The sequence below is a fragment of the Rhamphochromis longiceps genome, linkage group LG19 (assembly GCF_057381845.1).
Source record: "Rhamphochromis longiceps isolate RC_006_pf linkage group LG19, R_longiceps_female_GT1.1, whole genome shotgun sequence".
Classification (NCBI taxonomy): Eukaryota; Metazoa; Chordata; class Actinopteri; order Cichliformes; family Cichlidae; genus Rhamphochromis; species Rhamphochromis longiceps.
In genome coordinates, this window is record NC_140575.1 from 32268562 (window position 1) to 32286310 (window position 17749).

Genomic DNA, 17749 nt, shown 5'->3' on the forward strand with positions numbered 1-17749 from the left:
AAATGTGTATCACAACACTATTTTACAAGTTCATGTCAAAGGGGACCTATTATGCTCATTCCCAGAGTCACATGATTAGCACAACATCCTATTATCTCTGGATCTTGGTGGATCCCTTCAGGTCATCGTCTTGCTGCCCCTGACAAACTAAAGGTTTGAACAGCAGGTGGGTGAGAGAAGAATTTGAAGCCTAAGCTTTTGGCTCACATGGATTACCTGCACATCTCCAGAGCTGATTATTTGAAACTTTGGCTACGTTTAATATGAGAAATCTCTATCTCATACATACATATGGTGGAAAAACATAATAGGTCCAACTGTTAACTCCTATGGGAGAAAAAGACATGCACAAAACATGCATGCAAATGCAACAAACACACACACGCTGGTACAAGCGCACACAAATACACACACACACACGATTGATGGTGTTAAGCAGCGTTAAAGGTGAGTGGAGTTAAGCATGACTCTCCACAAGCCCAGTTTACCCTCATATATAACCATTTTATAATTATTTTACTTACTGGAACAATTGGTTTTTTAAATGTTTTTATAAATACGTGCGTCTGATTGGCTGAATCTTGACATTCTTCATCTATTGCACTGTAACTTCATCAGTAATATAAAGATACAGTAAGACATTGATACGAATATGCTAAGAAGAAAGTTTATAGTTTAAATCTTTATAAATTCAAAAAGTTTCTTTTTTAATAAACAAACACAGCCTAGTTTGTTCCAATATGCCGCATGTAATATATCGCATGTCTAACAGTAAGCTGCTGTCCTGATTGTGGAGCTTAATGGAAATGAAAGTCCAGGAAAGAATCTGAACTTTCATCAACTTTAAATGGAAGTCAAAGCATCCTGACAGGATGCTTTCTTGCCTCTGCTTGGATGGGCCACAGTGATCAAACTACTTTGCTGGCTCTGACATCAGCAGTGATGTCATGCTTACCACAAATGGGCCTAGCTGTAAACCACTTTGCGGATGACTGAAGAGAGTGGTGTGAGCTACGCGCCGCTTCCCGCAGCACATGGGTGCCGACATAAGGGCACCGAAGGGACAGCACAAGTACTTACTGCAAGGTCCTGCACTAGTTTCTCTTCAAAAGAGTACTCTTCTGTTTCTATCCATATTCTCTGATAGGCCAGGAGGAAGAGGTTAATAGAGCGATGCCTAGGGAGGGGTAAGAATAGAGAAGCCTGGGTTAAAGATGAGCAGAGCAAAGGACGGAAGAAGTTGGAGAGAAGGATGGTAGAAGTCCCTTCAGGAGAGGTTAATATCAGTTAGTTTAGAGCACTGATCTAACAGGCCACCTGTGAGGAAATCTTGACTTTTTTTGTTGTTTTTTGTTTCCTTTTGTTTATTTCTGGCCTAAATCTGGAGATAATGTATTCCCACATTACATTTTTTTTCTTCTCACACAGGCAGAGTAATGAAAAAATTTGAGGCCAGCTCAAGTTTGATTCGCCTCGAGTCAGACGCCATCACACAGCTACAAGTGTCGGATGTTAGTTTGTAGCTTCCACTCCGAATGACTTGAAGCCAACTGCTTCTGTCTGTGAACACAGCAGCGTCTGGAGAGCCTTACCTAAGAGGTGTCGAAAGAGTAGCATCATTGTTCTCATCTGAGTCAGCCAAGAAATAAAAATGGCAAAAATTCAAACTACTTGAACCAATTCTTTACAATGTGGCTCGTTAAATTGTTGCACATACATGGACCAGTGGAAAAAGGAAAGCTAAAATGTGGCAGAAATCATGCCTCTGGGGGGAGGGGAGCGCGAGGGTTAGCAGGCCACATAGTAACAGCATTAGATCAGCGCTACGTTACCGTCAGCATTGAGAGCAGACTGTCACGGTCTGCGTTCTCGTGCATAATCTCCAGCCAAATGTGCCGGTAGGAATTCAGGAAGTAATTGTTATTTTTGTGCCTAAGGGGACGACGTACAATAGAATGTGACACTGAGGAGAGAATAGAGACTGAACAGAGACACAATAGAGAAAAATGACATCTGAATGTGTCAAACTTTGGAAGAGCTGCCATCACACACTTCCCCCTAACCCAAATCTATTAATCTGAAGAAAAACAATCATTGCTCCCGTACTGCAAATACTAACTAGTAATTATTTGCTATGCTGCAGCATATTTCACTGTCAATAACTCTGAATAAATGAGTCATGCTGTCAGGCAGGCGGGTGGCATCGTCTGAGAACATATTGAGGACGGCCACCCTGAGGTTGGGCCTCGTAATTGTTTTCCTCCTTACTGTAGCACCCTGCCCGACTTCCTGTGATTGAGTTACAGAGCAGCAGGGCGTGAAATTGCTTGTGTCCCTTTTTTTTAAATGTTTTTATTTACTCTTTGATAACAGCTATAGGCGAGACATTTGTCCTACAAACCGAGGGGAGGCTACGCATTAACGCAGGGTCAGAGAGAGCGAGTCAGACAGAAGAAGGAGAAAGTGTGATGGCAGAGTGCGTGGATGCCCTTTCTGCAGCATTTTCCTATCTGTTACCGGTACCACGGAAAGGTCTGTGCTACCCTCTGCTGGAGCGTCACCTTGGTTTCATCATTACAAAGCTGCTTCAAATGTTCGGAGACCTGGAGACAACGATGGGAGGTTTAAACAATGTCGGTTTAACTGTTACGCCGCAGTCATACCTCGGCAGATTGTAAAGCGGAGCCATTCGGAAGCAGGCGACAACGGCGCGCTTCCTCTGCTTGGACAGCAACTTCTGCCATACACATTTTTTGGATCTCAGTGGTTGTTCCACCTAATGAGGGGAGAGAAACTGAGGGGTAAGATTTTTCTATAACGCACTCAAATGGCATTCTCTACCGAGAGAGCCAGAAAACACACACACACACACACACACACACACACACACACACACACACACACACACACACACACACACACACACACACACACACCAGCTTAGAACTTTTGATCAGACACATAATTGGTTTCTCAGTGTATTCTGCTGACTCATCCTAAACCTGGCTGTTTGTAATGGAAAGGACACGGCACAGCAGAGTGGGAGTCAGAAATGGTAAAGTGGCCAGGTGCAATTTTACTCTCCAGGATTTGTCACCCATGTAAGATTTTTTTGGGGACAACAGAGGGAGAACAATCTCGGCACAAAGAACAAAAGCCATATCTAAAGTGTATTCCTGTTCCAAGCAGTGTATTTGAAATAATTGCAAATTTTGGAAGCAGACAGTCGTGCACCTTTAATCCCGCAACTTTACCACCAGGCTACATACGACTAATACTTATAATACTTCTAATAAAATTACACACCTCATATTGTTTCTGTAGAAATGTTAGAGCCTGACCTGCTCCAAGTTAAAGACGGCAGCAGAGATCCTCTGGATACGATCCACCACCTTCTCAGGGTCTGAAAGCCCCTCAGTCCTCATCACTATGTCCTTGTACAGGTTGAGCTGCCACCTCACGGCAGGGTCATCAGACTACGAGTATGTTTAAGAAGAGCAAGTCAGACGCAGAGGAATATACTAAAGCTAGCATCTACTCACAGATATGAACCTCGTTTCGACTTGCTCACCTTTTCACGAAGGTGCAGGTTCTGCCGAATGTGGTCTTTAACTTCATCATCTGTATCTTTCTGTTATTCAACGAGGGAAAGAAAACCTTGGACAATGCTTCATATCAAAGCTCTTCAAATCGTTTCACAGTAATTGTTGCTTCTGCCGAGGAGGTTGTGTTTTTGCATGCATGTGTTTCACTCGACAGCTCAAAAAAGTTAGCAGGGGTCATTGTTAACAATAAGAATCTACTGTGAAAGTGTGTAAATCACTTATTCGTGTCCAATTATATACAGTATGTGACAGACGGTTTCTCACCATGAGGTAGCGTGTCTTAGCCAGAGAGATGAGCTCCTGATCTCCCGGGGTGCACATGTTAAGACCGATAGGCAGCATCTTCTTCAGGGCGGCTACAATCAGTGAGGTTTGGATGGAGTAGAACTCACCTCGCCGCTTCTTGTGCTTCCTCTCCTGATCTTGTCCCCCAGACTGTGAATTCACAGTGTTAATCTTAGACCACACACACTAGAAAATAAAAGCCAACAGCTCTCCGCATTTAATATGTTTAGTCTTTAAAAGGTGGAGCACACTATTTTCTAATGCTACACCCAAAACAATTCCCCTCTACATTTACACTGATACCTTAACAGTATTTTGTGCCACAGTGGGAGCATTCACACTGTGCTTGAGCAAAAGCCAGAGGCGACTGAAGCGTTTACTTTTTCAGCCTTGGCAAAAATCTGTGACTGGACTAAATCATGGGTGCTACTGAAGCATTAAGAATGGAGTCTCACACCTCAGTTGAAAAGCAGGCTGAGCCAAACTGGAGATGCTGGCTCTGAGAGAACGCTAATCTCCATACTAACATAGATATATAGTCTGACACGCACACGCACAGTGTTATCACACATCGACAAAAATATAAATAGTATGGGCTAAACACACCGGAGGATCACAATCCATCAACAGCAAACACACCACAAGACTTTCTACACACGGGCTGGGCTTCATTACTCTAGATGAGACACGTTTCACCCACACGGCAATGAGGAATGACCAAAGTGTCCACGTCAAACGAGGTGATGAATGGAGGCCACAAATAATTGGGTGACATAATGTATAACTGCACTGCAGACTATATAGCACAGGGGCTCAAGCTATTGGCTTTTCTGCTTGGCGACTAGAGCATGTAAGCCAATAAGCTGGCAGGTAAACAGCTCATGCACTGCATCACTCTACCTTTTCCTTAAAGGACTGTTTGAGACAGAGAGAGAGACAGAGAGGGAAAGACAGATAGAAGAAAAAGGACGAGAGGGCAATTAATGGAAGCGCACGGTCGTCGCGTGGACGTGCTCTGCAATGAAAACCATTTGTTTGCCTTTAAACATCTAAAGCAGGCAGACAAGAAATAAAACGCGCTAACCCCTGTAATGCTTACAGGGCCTGAAAATATGAAGAAATATTTGTTTAGTGAGGGATGAATGTTAGTTTCCTCAAGTTATTGCAACAAGCAAGTACATTCATACACATGTGCCTAACACACACACACACACACACACACACACACACACACACACACACACACACACACACACACACACACACACACACAAGTCCATTTTAACATTCAGTTCTATTCAACTTCAATCAGTTTTTGTTATATGGCACCAAATCACAACAACAGTCCCCCCAACAATCAGATCCTTGGCACTTGGCGAGGGTGGGGAGGAAAAACTCCCTTTTAACAGGAAGAAACCTACTTACGTCTGCTCTTTTTTACCTGCGTCTCTGAAACACAGACATAATATTTTTTCCTCCGCGCCGTGATTGGTGAACGCACCGATGAGTAGTAACAGAGCGTTAATCGACTGAACTGTCAATTCAAGAACAAGTGGATAGTTTATTGAAACCTACCTTGGACATCTTGGTTTTATTATCTCCAGTCAAGAATGAAAGGTTGTTGATTTCATTCTGGACCACAAAGTTTTGTTCTTCTCTTTTGAAATTCTGAGTGAAAAAAAAAGATTATAAATATGTATTATTGGTCATAGAGATTCTCTGACCTTTCTTAATATAATTCAATTCAATTTTATTTCTATAGCACTAAACCACAACAACAATCTCCTCAAGGTGCTTTAAACTGTAAGGTAAAGACCCTAAATAATAGTGATAAAAACCCAACAGCTTGCTGCTTCTGATGTTTTATTTTGAAAATTCTTTTCTTAAATATTTGTACCTGCTTGGTATTTTTTCTAATTTGTATTTCAGGTGAACTGGTGTTCATAATTTCTCTGAGGGGTCCTCCCCATAGGGTTTAATAAAGTTCTATTCTATTCAATGAGACGACCTACTATGAGCAAGCACTTTGGCAACAGTAGGAAGGAAAAACTCCCTTTTAACAGGAAGAAACCTCGAACAGAACCAGCTCAGAGAGGGGCGGGGCCATCTGCCATGAACGGTTGGGGGTGAGGGGTGGGAGACGGGACAAAAGACACGATATAACATGTAATAAATCAGAACATTTACATGTGACTTGCACCAAAGGATAAATATCTCTGCGACCATCCTGAAGAGGTCGTTGGAGTCTGAATCTGGTTCTTTCAGCCACCTTGACCTGCAGTGGCACAGACAGATGATTACACTTTAAACCAACTTTAAAATGCATCTTTAAAATAACCCCACGAGTTACTGCTCAGCAAGCTGACCTGTTGTTGTCCACATAACGAATGAGCATAGGGTAAAACGCGTACAGGTCCCTGCAGAGTACGGCAAACTCGTCCAGGATGAGCAGCTCGGCCTCCTGAGTGTCTCCTTTACAGTCGGCCTTGAGGAGCTCTTCCTCAGCCACCACTTTCACTGTCTTCTTCTTTAGTTTCTCCAGCGTGGGCAGGAAGTGGCTCTTCAGCAGGTCTGCACGGGCCTTGCTGATGATGGGCTGTACGTACACTGAACGGTGAAAGGCAGAAAAAAATTTATATTTGATTTTTTAATGTAAGCTTTGTAGATATAATGTTTACCACGATTAAATTCAAATTTAGCATGCAAACATCTGCATAGCTAAAAATTATGGTAAATATATTTCCCCGTTTTCTTAATCATTCCTCATGACTCAGTCATTTAGTGTTTAGTGGCAGCATTCACAGATCCACACCTGCAATTCTCTTCATCCACGAGGCCTCATCGATGCCCAGGTTGTTGTTGAGGATCTTGAGGATGTTGCCGAGAATCAGACTGAGGTGCTCCGAGGTGACTGTGGTACAGCAGATGCTTCCTCCGCTGGCCGGCTGGTTTTCAGGACCCCTTTCCCACCAGTAGGACAGATAGTTACACAGCATGGGCAGCACCACCTCAATCACATGGGGCATCTCTGTGTACCGCGCTCCAGACTCTGCCATGTCATTGATGTCCTTCATGAGGCGGTCCAGCCGTGGCATGCCAGGACACATTTCTTCCACTGAGTCTTGTATTCCTAGAGCTAAAACACAACAGGGGCTGATATTTGAAGATTTAATTCACACCAGCACATTTAGGATTTCTTCTTTCGAACATCAGTAATGAACACCCCACAACATCATCACTATCCATCTGCTGGGCATCATTCATATCAATAAGATGCTTGTTAGACAATAAGAGAAGATGACATAAAAAGAGACAAATAAGGGGTATTTGCAATTTTATAAAATCTTGTGTCGCATGATTGTGATAATTAAGGCGATTCATAAATCCTAATGTTTGAGAGCAAAAAGAGGTCATGATGATAAATGCTTGAATTTAGAATCTCTTTTATTTTGAAATAATTACATATGACTCACTGGCTCGTTCTCTGGCGCTCTTCGTATTAAAAACTGAGCAGGGGTTGTACGGGTTGAGCTGCGGCTCTAGGAAGGCAACAGGCAAGGCGCCGGCCAGAGTTGCCAGACACTGACCGAGAGCTGGCAGCTGTCTGAGGGACGCAAAGAGAGTTTAATTAAAGGTCAGCATGTTTCTTTATTGGAGCTTTTATCAGTGAATACAACATTTAACCTTAGGATACCTTTCTACGTAGATGTTTTTCCCAGTGCCCAGAGCATAGAGGCTGGTCAGGATTCGATAGCAGGACACTTGGACGTCATCCACTAGGAAAATAGAACGATTAGAATTCAGCTGGAGGAAGTAAATTTGACATCTGTAAATGAATTTGGATTATCTCACGTCTACGTTTTGCGTGTTCCTGTTCAGTTTCGTGTTCATTTCCCATGTCATCGTTTTCATAGTTAGCTTAACTTTTCCCAGTTTAGGTTTTAGTTTAGTCCCGCCCTTGTTTTGCTTTGCTGTGTGTTTTCTATTTTTGGTTTTCAGCCTAATAAACAACTCGCTTTTCAGTACTCTTCATTTCCTGTTCTCCCAAGTCTGCTTTTGGGTCCACACTGCAAACACACCGGCTGCCCAGCCGTGACAACACCAAGACATGCCAAGTTTTCAGCAATTAGATCTTTGGTGCAAAAAATATAATTTTATGTCTACAAAACTGTGTCTGTTTCTGCATTTTTTGTAGAGTCAGCTAAAAGAAATGCGAAGAAAATGTGTGTGGTAACAAAGTGCCTAAAGATTTGAAATTGGTAAACATTCCTGCAAATGGCCAAGTATAAAGACTGGAGTGATAATAGTGGAAAAACAGCATCCAAAGGAAAACTTTGAATAATCTTCAGAAATACTGAAACTATCAAGACAACAAAAAATTCTAAGAATGTCCGACTCCTTAAAAGCAAAATATATAGAAATGTGAGGTGACTTTTGCATAGTACTATATGTTACAAATACTCGCTCCAAGGTTATACACAGCCCGGTTCACATGACTGAGCATGTCTCTGGAGCAGAATGAGTGAAATGTGACCTGAGGTACTAACCAGAGTCAGAGCAAAAAGTACTTCATTACATAAAATTTAAAGTGAAGCTAAACTGATATGATATTCTAATGGACTGTGAAAAACCTCTACAAAGATAAAATCATGAATTACAATAAACTTAACACTGACATTTGACTATTTTTTCCTTCCTTTGCAACCTCTCAAACAACACGTTTGATCATTCCTTTGCTGTCAGGACTCACGGAGCAGGTCGACTCCAAAGTGGTGTTGAGTAATGTGTTCAAACAGAGCAGTTAGGATGGGAAGCAGAGCTACGGTGGTGTAGTTGATATTCTGCGACACTCCTTTCATCTGCGAGCGGGAGTGGGTGAACTTCCCCAGCTTCAGGTTCTCGAACGTTTTCTCCAGATCCTCTGCGCCGTTCTCGAAGAACGTCCTCAGCCCCACCCTCACCTGCTCGGAGCCCGACTTCATCACTGTCCTGTTAGGGTGAACGAGAGCGTGATGAACAACTGAAACCGAATGAGGAGAAACACAAGGGGGGACAGATTGGCATGCAAAGGACGACGTTGTTTACCCACGGTGGAGCGCGCTCACAAACGCAATTATTCCACTCTCAGAGCACGTGAAGGCTTTAGTCATGAAATATGAGGTGTGAGTATCGACCCGACTGCCCTCGCACTCAAACATGAATGATTTATTTAATAAACTAAGGAGAATATTTAAGTCCAAGGTGAGCATGCCTGTTATAGACCTAAGAAAAACGGCACAGCACTCGGTGCATTAAGATGATTAGTGTGTCTGTTTTGAGCATTTCACAGTTCGTAACATTGGCAAATGAATTGCCTATTGTTAAGCTTTAACGTATCCCAGAAGGAAGGAGAAATGAAAGACAGAGTCTGTGGGCATCTTCTGCACAAACAGGGCGCAATAACATGTTGCAAATTTAGCCTCATTATGTGTACGCTGCATTAGGAAACAGTGCACTGCCTCTAAAGAACACTGTGAGCCTTGGGCAACATGTGCTGCATGAAATTTGTGTTGCTTATTTAAATGGCAAAGGAGGCTCTTTGTTAATGCCAGTGCCTCCCATAAGACTCCCGAATTAAAACTGTTTAAAAGACAAATATACGCCTCTCGAGGGCTCAGCAGAGGTTAGATTTGCTTTTCAGTGCCTCTCAAACCAATTATTGTTTAAGCACAACTGAGATAACATTTAAAATCTTCTGTTTTTCAGAGTTTAACAGGCAAATATTTACAAAAAATATCATGATGAAACCTTCCTGTGTCGATTATTCAGAGCGAGAGATTTATGTATTTATTTTTGTGTTTGCAAATTGGCTTTTTTTGTATCCAAATGTGCTCTAATCTGAATGCATTCCAGGATGTGAATATTCAGTGAAGCTGGGTTCAAAAACGTTTTGGGGATGTTGTTTTTACATTTGGGAATCTACTTTTCCAGAAATAAAATGTTCTAGCCAGGAGCCAGGAAAAAAGAGAAAATATCTTTGTCTTTGGGAATAAAATGCTCTACATATCAGGCTTTTAATTAAAGCACAAATAAGGTTTGGAGTATGAGGAAGAAAACATATCAAATCATAACTTTTCAGACATTACTATTGGAAACATGTGCTTAACATGGTCATTATTGTTGTTTTATGTGTCTTATAGTCAAAATGAAATGATGTATTTTGGTATTTCCCACTAGTCTTAAAAGTGCAAGTTATGGTACAAAAAGTGACTAACAAATGAAAAAACATAAACTTGGAAATGGCTAAATTGATCTTCTTTAATTTTTAAAGTTAGCACCAAAATTTGCACCAACCTGGTATCGAGTGTGTGTGCCAGGATATGCAGACAGCTGACCATGGTGGTGGAGTCACTCCCTACGAAACACCAAGAACACATAAGCCATCATCATGATGTGGATACACGCTCGTTTCTTTCTTGTCTTAGAATGATTCATTCGTCTGTATTGAGCCTCTCAGATTAACACAACATTCAAGAAGCCCCCTTAGCTGGATGTGCAGTCAAAACAATTTCCATTTGATTCATGTGACAGCAATACAGACTCAAAGCTACTGAATATTGTCTGATTTTGCTTCTTTTAGCTTGTTAAAATGTATCCAGATTCACTTATAGGATAGTAACAAGTATAGCACAGGAGACATTTATCTGATCACTGCACTAGAAGTAGCAAGACACTGGCTGTTGTCCCCAGAGGACAATTTGTCAGATGACAGCTCAGTTTCCAGACTATATCCATTTATAAAATGAATATAATGTTTAACATAAAGAATTTTTAAGAGGATGAAAATATAAATATAACTAAACATCAAAGACTTAGAATATGCATAATTACTTATAGAGTTCCAACATAGTGAAATAAAGACTCGCTTTACTCCCACTCTAGAGCCAGCAGCCAATTAGATTTTCTTGCATTTCAAATCCATGTGCCATGTCTGATGCATGGCGCCAGGCAGAGAGTCTGGCACCAGCAGCTGCTGAAACAGCTCCTCTTCTTGCATATGTTATGGAATTATAGTAACTTTGGGTCAGCACATAAACTAAGTTAGCGACATAGCTAAAAAAAAAAGATGCTAGGCAAAGTCAGGCTGGCTGCTTCTAATATTTATATTGAGCTAAAGTGGTGTCATATTTCATGTTTATAAGTAAAGCATTCAGGTTCTCATGCTACAGTAGCTTTGGGCAAGAACTCTTCCCTTAAGGCCTGACTCTTTCTCTCACATCTGTGTTTACATTTTTAAGCTGAAAATGTTCAAGGTGATGTTAACAAAGCTCATAAGGCAGCACATACACACACACACACCTGACCAGATACTAGTAGTCGGCTTACCAAAGAGTGAAATCCTATGTCTGACAAGAGCTGCCAGTTTACAAAAGAGGCTGGAGGCATGAGGAATTAAAGAAATAGCAATGAAATCAGAAAATCAGGGTTAGTAAATGAACAGAGGAGTAGTAATTCAAGTTAAGAGTTCAATTTAATTTCAAGCAGAATATGGCAACAAGAAATAATCATGCAACATGCTGCACTGTTGAATGTACATCAACTAAATGGGTACCTGGTGACCATTTCTTTCTCCTTGTTGGAGGCATAGCCACTGCTGCTTAGATTCTTATTAGGGGAGGACAGGAAGTAGAGAGAGTGGTTCTTAAAGTACTGGTCAATGAGAGGGAGGAGCACCTGAAGGGCAACAAAGACGATGAGAAGCCAGGTCAGGTTAATCGCATCATGTTTGAACGAGCTCTCCACATGCAGTATTTGTGCCGCTTTCTTACTTTGGCAAAAAACTTGATTTCTTGCTCATGAGGTGACCTGTCTGTCTTGCCGCTGACAGCCATGGCTTCTGGATTGAGAATATTTATTTAAAAAGAAGCTTATTTGATGTAATTGAAGTCTGCTTTAGTCATATCTTGTGTATTATTATTAGTATTATTTTTGTCATACCTAAGTGGGTAATGAATTCCTGGGCTGAGTCAACATATTTGAGCAGCTTCTTGAGGAATTTGTAGGCAAACCTTTTCTCCATGGAGGAGGAATCCTGCTCCAAGTCCTTCAGACCTCTGCAACATAAGAAGATGTCTATAAATGAAATGTTGGTAAAACCTTGGTGATGGATTCCACGGCTAGTTATAAATTCATTCAAACTTTCTGCAAAACCTTAACTCAACATCAGAGAGAGCTTCTGTTTGTATTGACCTTGTGATGCTATATCCATTGATTAGCAGGAAGCGAAAAAGGTCCTGAGCCTTCTCTCGATCGCGGGCCTTCTCCTTGGCCGTCAGCGTGTCGTAGGGCACCAACAGAGGATGTGTTCCCCCTCCTGAAACCACAAGCAGCTTATTGTTCAGACACGATTAGCCACGTCTCTCTCCGCTGAGCGTCTCCGTGAAGGCAGATGGCGAACCGGAGAGCACCACTCGGCTGAATCGAGTTAGTCAAGACCAGCGAGGCAGACACGTGCATATGCTCCCAAACACATTTAAACGCAACAACCAGCACTTTACTTCCACCCACCCAACACACACACATACTCTTCCTGTCTGCTTTTCATGCGTCTCTAAGCAGTACGCATTTCTGTTCGGCTTCATTAGCAAATCACCTCGACTTCCAAGGTCACTTTTCTTCTTCTTGGCCCAGATGTTATGGTAATTTTCAGCCACCACCTCCACCATCCCCTTGAAAACAAGACAAAATTGAAGTGAGACGCACATCCCGCCCACATTACTCATTTGCATGCAGGAAGGATTGCTTTTGATCTCGCATTCAGATTGAGGCGTCCTTTGATACATGAAAAAGGGAAGAAGTGCAACAAATCAAACGCGGGGTCACTCACTTGCAGCTCTCTGGATAGAACCACGTTGCTTGTGTCTATTGGGCTCGGATTGAAGCCGTTAGCCTGAAAACACATGTAAGTTTGCGGTGAGAGTCTGAGCTTGATTGTGCTGTTATCTGTAAATCGAACGTTGGATAACAGAAGACTTAATAGCCTGTGTTTAAGGATTATTTTGTGTATTTGGGCTTATTGAAGGAGGTGATTAGTAACATTAGTACTGTGCTGTTGGTGGTCCTGTACGAAAACTAGAAAATGTAAAGTAAATACAGCTAACATTGCTAAGTTTATTTACAAGTAATGAGTCGATTAAAAAAAAAAAAAGATCACGCTTCTGAAATGTAAATAAATTCTTGTTTAGAATTCATACAAGGTAACAGTATAATTAACTGATTTTAACCTATAAAGCTAAAAAACAGCACAGTAACACTACCAGGTAGAAGTTCAGCATTCAAAGTTCTGTTAGGATCGCAGGGATTCTGCATTTGTGCCTTTAACCTGCTTAAATGTGCATGTGGCATATATTCATGCGTTAACGATGAATTCATTCACGTTCATCTATGAAATTGTGGACTAAGAGGCCCAAAGCATGCCACGAAAATATCTCCTACAGCAACAGCACCGACCTGAACCGTCCATATAAGATCATGCTGTAGAATCCATGCTTTAAATTATTTATACCATCATCTGAATGAGCAGAAATTGAGACTCATATAATCAGACAACATCTTTCCAATCTTCTGTTCTTCACATTTAGTTAGCTTGGGTGAACTGTAGCCTCTCTTTCCTGTTAGCTGACAGGAGTGGTACCTGGTGCGGTCTTCTGCTGCTGTAACCCATCTTTTTTATGGTTCAACAAGTTCGGACATGCTCTTCTGCATATGTTGCTGTCGTTGTAACGAGTGGTTATTTGAGTCACTGCTGCCTGCCAACTAAAAGCAGTCTGCCAGATTTCTCTAGCATCACAGAGGCCCAGATAACTGCTGCTCACCGGATACTCTGCCTTTTTAGGACCATTCTTTGTAAACCATAGAGATGGTTCCTATCCCAGTAGATGCCAGTAAAATCCCAGTAGATCAGCAGTTTCTGAAATACTCGGACCAGACTGTCTGGCAAGTCACTTAAATCCACTTTGAACTTCAGCAGGTCGTCATGACAATGTGTACAAGCCTAAATTCATTCAGCTAAAAAGTAGCTGTTGAGTGTTTTGACTGTAAGGAATCACATACATCTATACTACTTCTCTGACAATCATAGTCAAGTCAAGCAAGATTTCCTCAACAGGAAAGCAAATTAGCAACTACAGCTGTGCTGGAGACGAGCAATTTTTCACCGTACAATCTTTGGAAACACTTTCCATCCCTGCATCGTACCTGTGAGGCCTGAGATATCTTTCTCATTTTCTCAGTCTCCCTCTGTTGAGACATGCTCTCTCCATCTTTGGTCCTATCGATACTCCACCCCATTGCCAGCATACTCTTCAGGGACTCTCTTATAGGCCATCTGTAAATATCCTTCTCCTGAAGCAGAGAGACAGAAATGGAGAACAAATAAAAAAACCTCATGAGCCTTAAAAGCCCTAATCTCTTTAAAGTTAATATTATTTACAAATATCACATTCTTCATACTGTACCTTCTCTGTCAGGCCTTTGTAGGTCCTCAGCTGAGGATGAGTCTTCGCCTTCTCATCAACACAGTCTCCATATTTCCACCCCAGCAGCACCTGAGGCGCAAGCAGAGAGTGACAGCAAACCTGATTGCCTTCAGAGTCTCCCGAGGACAAGATTTACTATTTGACAGACTGAGTACGAGATTAAGTACACATCATATTTTGCCGTGTCATGGTTGTTGCTGCTCTCAGCTTTTGTTAAAAACTTTAACGAATGAGACAATGCAGGCTAAGCAGCTGGCACAAGAGAGCGCATTAGCTCTCTACTATGGCTCTACCAAAGTTATTGTCAGCATGCCAGAGCAATCCCTCCACTCTAACAAAGAAGGAGGCATCGCCAAGGGGGAAGCATTACTGTGACACAGGAGAAAGAAAAGAAAATATCATGATAACCATCCATCCACTTTTTTCCCCACTTATCAGCTTAAGACAGCTGGGCTAGGCTCCACCTACCGCTTCCAGGGACCCTGATTGGATATGCTGATATCATGATGTACAGCACTGACTTAATTTTGTTACTTTTATTCACTTTCATGTAGCTGAAATCCACCTCCACTGATTATCATCCTCCGCAGTGCCCTGCTCTGTTCTCATAACACCAGTGGCCTGCTCTAAAACAGCATCATTTAATAGCCATTTGACTCGGCGAAGGCTCTTACCTTCTCTGCAGACCATTTCTCATGGGTATGCTCAGCGTACTTGTTGGCAAAATGCTCAAGTTTCTCTGGAAGAGCGATGCTAGAATAAAAAGCTGACAGTTAGTCGCAAGTATGTGCAAAATGCATGTTAATGAAATTACGCAGAGTGTGTGGCTGCATTTTTTTGTGTGCATTGGTTTCTAATTGGTGTCTGGCTTCAGAATGGCTTACTTAGCCGTATTGATTGGTTTGGGGTCAAAGTTGCCCTGAGCATCCACAGAAACAGGCTTTTCCACAGTGGTACTAATGGAGGCATCCACATAGTCTGGCGGCAAAGCTCCAGCTATGGCACTGAGACAAGGCATGGCCATCTTGAACAGCTCGGGGTCGTACTTCTGCATGAGGAAAGAAGGAAAGCAACAGGAATAAATGTGAAATTGCATCTCCTCCTATAGAGCTCTGCAAATAAAAATGTTACTTAACAAATGCAAGTAATGTCTTCCACTGCTAATTTAAGCTGAACTTGAATAAAGTCGTATAGCCACTCCAGTCTTAAAGAAAGAGCAAGAGGCAAGCGGAAGAAACGTTAATGAAGAATTATTCTTAAAAGCTGAGGGACCGGCGTGCTCGGGGCTTTGGATCAATGACGGCTGTCCAGACATTGATGTTTTCAGACCGGCGCTTTGCAAAGCCTCCTTTCGTGAGTGGGCATTTAGAGAGATGTGCTGAGTCCAGCCATCTGCATTGCTAATAGACCTAAACCTATTTATACCCAAGTAGTGCCTCGAATACATACATGTTAATCAAGACTGCATGAATTATGGGATTTTTATTGAACGGTTTATCGTGTTTTTAGAGCATTTGGACTTTCCCTCACCCTCTGAGACAAAGAGTCAAACACTCCCCAGAAGATCTTCTTGGTAAGCAGTAGTTCATCTTCAGAGGCTGTTCCAAAGCTGCCCCAGCCTGAAGGGAGGCAGTAGTACTTCCAGTTTTGCTCGTAGTGGTTGGTTAGCAGCTAGAGGGCACAGGAAAGACACACATGCTTAGCGAGTTCAAAGACAGGTAATAAGCATGCACACTGCCACACATGGCACCGCACAGGGGAATCACTTCTTCCAAAATCAGCACAACTTAAAGTAAAAAACACTTTTGTGGGCCAGCCGCAATCTATTACATCTCCAGGGTTTCTTTGCTGTGGCCTGAGAGACAGAGTCGAGACGTAGAGCCACCAAGCCCGTAATGACAGTCCACTACTTCACCCCCTTGTTTTGTTTTTTTCCCCTCCTATAGCTCCCCACTTTGATTAACACTTCTTACAGGTGCGTTACAGCTGTGGCACCTTGGGAGGGTTTATGTGAGCGTGAAAGAGAGTGAGAGGGGCGAATGCAAGCACCATTACATTGATTAGAGTTAGTGGAAATGAGCTGTTGGTAGCTCCCCACCAAGCTGAAAATCTAATGAACGTATGAGAGCAAAGCGGGACCATGCAGCGACCACATGGACCACACAAAAAGAGCATGTAGAAACGAAAGGGAGAACTTAAAATAAAGGAGAAGACGGCGATTAAGAAGTAATTAATAATTAGGACGACGGGAAGCAGCGAAAACAAAAACACGAGGGCAGGGCGACAGAGGATCTGAAATAAAGGATGACGGAGGAATTTAAATGAATGAAAGAGCGAAGAAACTGTTGCCCACCCTTAGAGGCATCTTGCAGTAATCAGTCAACAAGGGCACATCAAAGACGAGGCGGCGCAGGAGCTGCTGCAGCATGGAGGGACGAAGGTGCCTGCGGGATAGGGCGGGAGAGAGATAAGAGCTCTGCTGCACTCGGGCTGCCTTTAAACATCTTCAGACTTTGACCAATTTTGCGCGTCACACTGACTCAAAAAGATGGTTAAGATAAGTTGTTAGTCTTTACTACTTCTGGAAAAGTGGTTTTTTTAACTCTTTCGCTTCTTACTTGCAAACAGACAGCAAACACTCCTCTATCGCATCTCTCTGCGCCTTGGTCAGCGATCGGCCTTTGGACAGGCGGTAGATGGTGTGCAGGGTGGAGTCTATGAGGGTGGCGTAGTGCTCGGTGCCAGCGAAGAGAGGGGCGCAGCGGGTGAGGAGGGGCAGCATGGCTGAACCGATGTAGCGGTTCATAGCCAGGGCTGTCTCGGTGGTACACAGACCCTCCTGTAGGGGGAAAAGGTCACACAACATGTCAAAACTCAGATATACAGTGATTAAAACTTTAAGGAGGCAATTTGAAAGAAGCAACATATGGATGTGTTCCAGCTATTTGTTGTAATCTATAAGCGTACTGTTGATTAATAAGAATAAAGAGCAATGACATTAATCAAACAAATTTAAAGCAGAGCTTTGGCTTAATGAGCTGCTTCTTATTGCTATAAAACAGAGCCTGATATTATCGATCCAGAAACTCCTTGAAGTTCGTGTTACGGTGGCTGGCTACTCATTACTTTTCTCCTACGCTGCTATCAGCTGCGCCTACCGTGTCCAGAGAAGTAGCAGCCCTCAGGTCAGGGAGGAAGCCAACTTCAAGCAGGTGAAGCAGAAAGCTCTGGGCTTCCACGCCATACACTCTGTCTAAAAACAGCACCATGGGGGCCTTGTGGTCCGGACAGAAGCTCGCCGACATGTCCGGCTCTGTCACTGACCCATCTAGGAGTTTGAAG

The 17749-nt window shown here is 42.6% G+C and overlaps 1 protein-coding gene across 1 annotated transcript in view; it reads right to left on the reverse strand.

The window, feature by feature from the left end:
• LOC146647180 (ryanodine receptor 3) overlaps positions 1–17749 on the reverse strand; it is a 113414-nt gene that overhangs the window by 16829 nt on the left and 78836 nt on the right. Inside the window, exons 47-75 of the mRNA XM_085391986.1 lie at positions 17566–17735; positions 17026–17246; positions 16761–16851; positions 15938–16078; positions 15292–15455; positions 15082–15160; positions 14387–14476; positions 14127–14273; positions 12757–12819; positions 12523–12598; positions 12120–12243; positions 11868–11983; positions 11699–11766; positions 11482–11603; positions 11256–11305; positions 10224–10284; positions 8641–8879; positions 7585–7666; positions 7364–7494; positions 6703–7026; positions 6257–6497; positions 6078–6165; positions 5466–5558; positions 4791–4805; positions 3870–4040; positions 3572–3631; positions 3342–3476; positions 2664–2776; positions 1081–1177 (exon numbers count right to left, since the gene is read on the reverse strand). Coding sequence (XP_085248112.1) covers positions 1081–1177; positions 2664–2776; positions 3342–3476; positions 3572–3631; positions 3870–4040; positions 4791–4805; positions 5466–5558; positions 6078–6165; positions 6257–6497; positions 6703–7026; positions 7364–7494; positions 7585–7666; positions 8641–8879; positions 10224–10284; positions 11256–11305; positions 11482–11603; positions 11699–11766; positions 11868–11983; positions 12120–12243; positions 12523–12598; positions 12757–12819; positions 14127–14273; positions 14387–14476; positions 15082–15160; positions 15292–15455; positions 15938–16078; positions 16761–16851; positions 17026–17246; positions 17566–17735 — 3572 coding nt within the window. The remainder of the gene's footprint in view (positions 1–1080; positions 1178–2663; positions 2777–3341; positions 3477–3571; positions 3632–3869; positions 4041–4790; positions 4806–5465; positions 5559–6077; positions 6166–6256; positions 6498–6702; positions 7027–7363; positions 7495–7584; positions 7667–8640; positions 8880–10223; positions 10285–11255; positions 11306–11481; positions 11604–11698; positions 11767–11867; positions 11984–12119; positions 12244–12522; positions 12599–12756; positions 12820–14126; positions 14274–14386; positions 14477–15081; positions 15161–15291; positions 15456–15937; positions 16079–16760; positions 16852–17025; positions 17247–17565; positions 17736–17749) is intronic.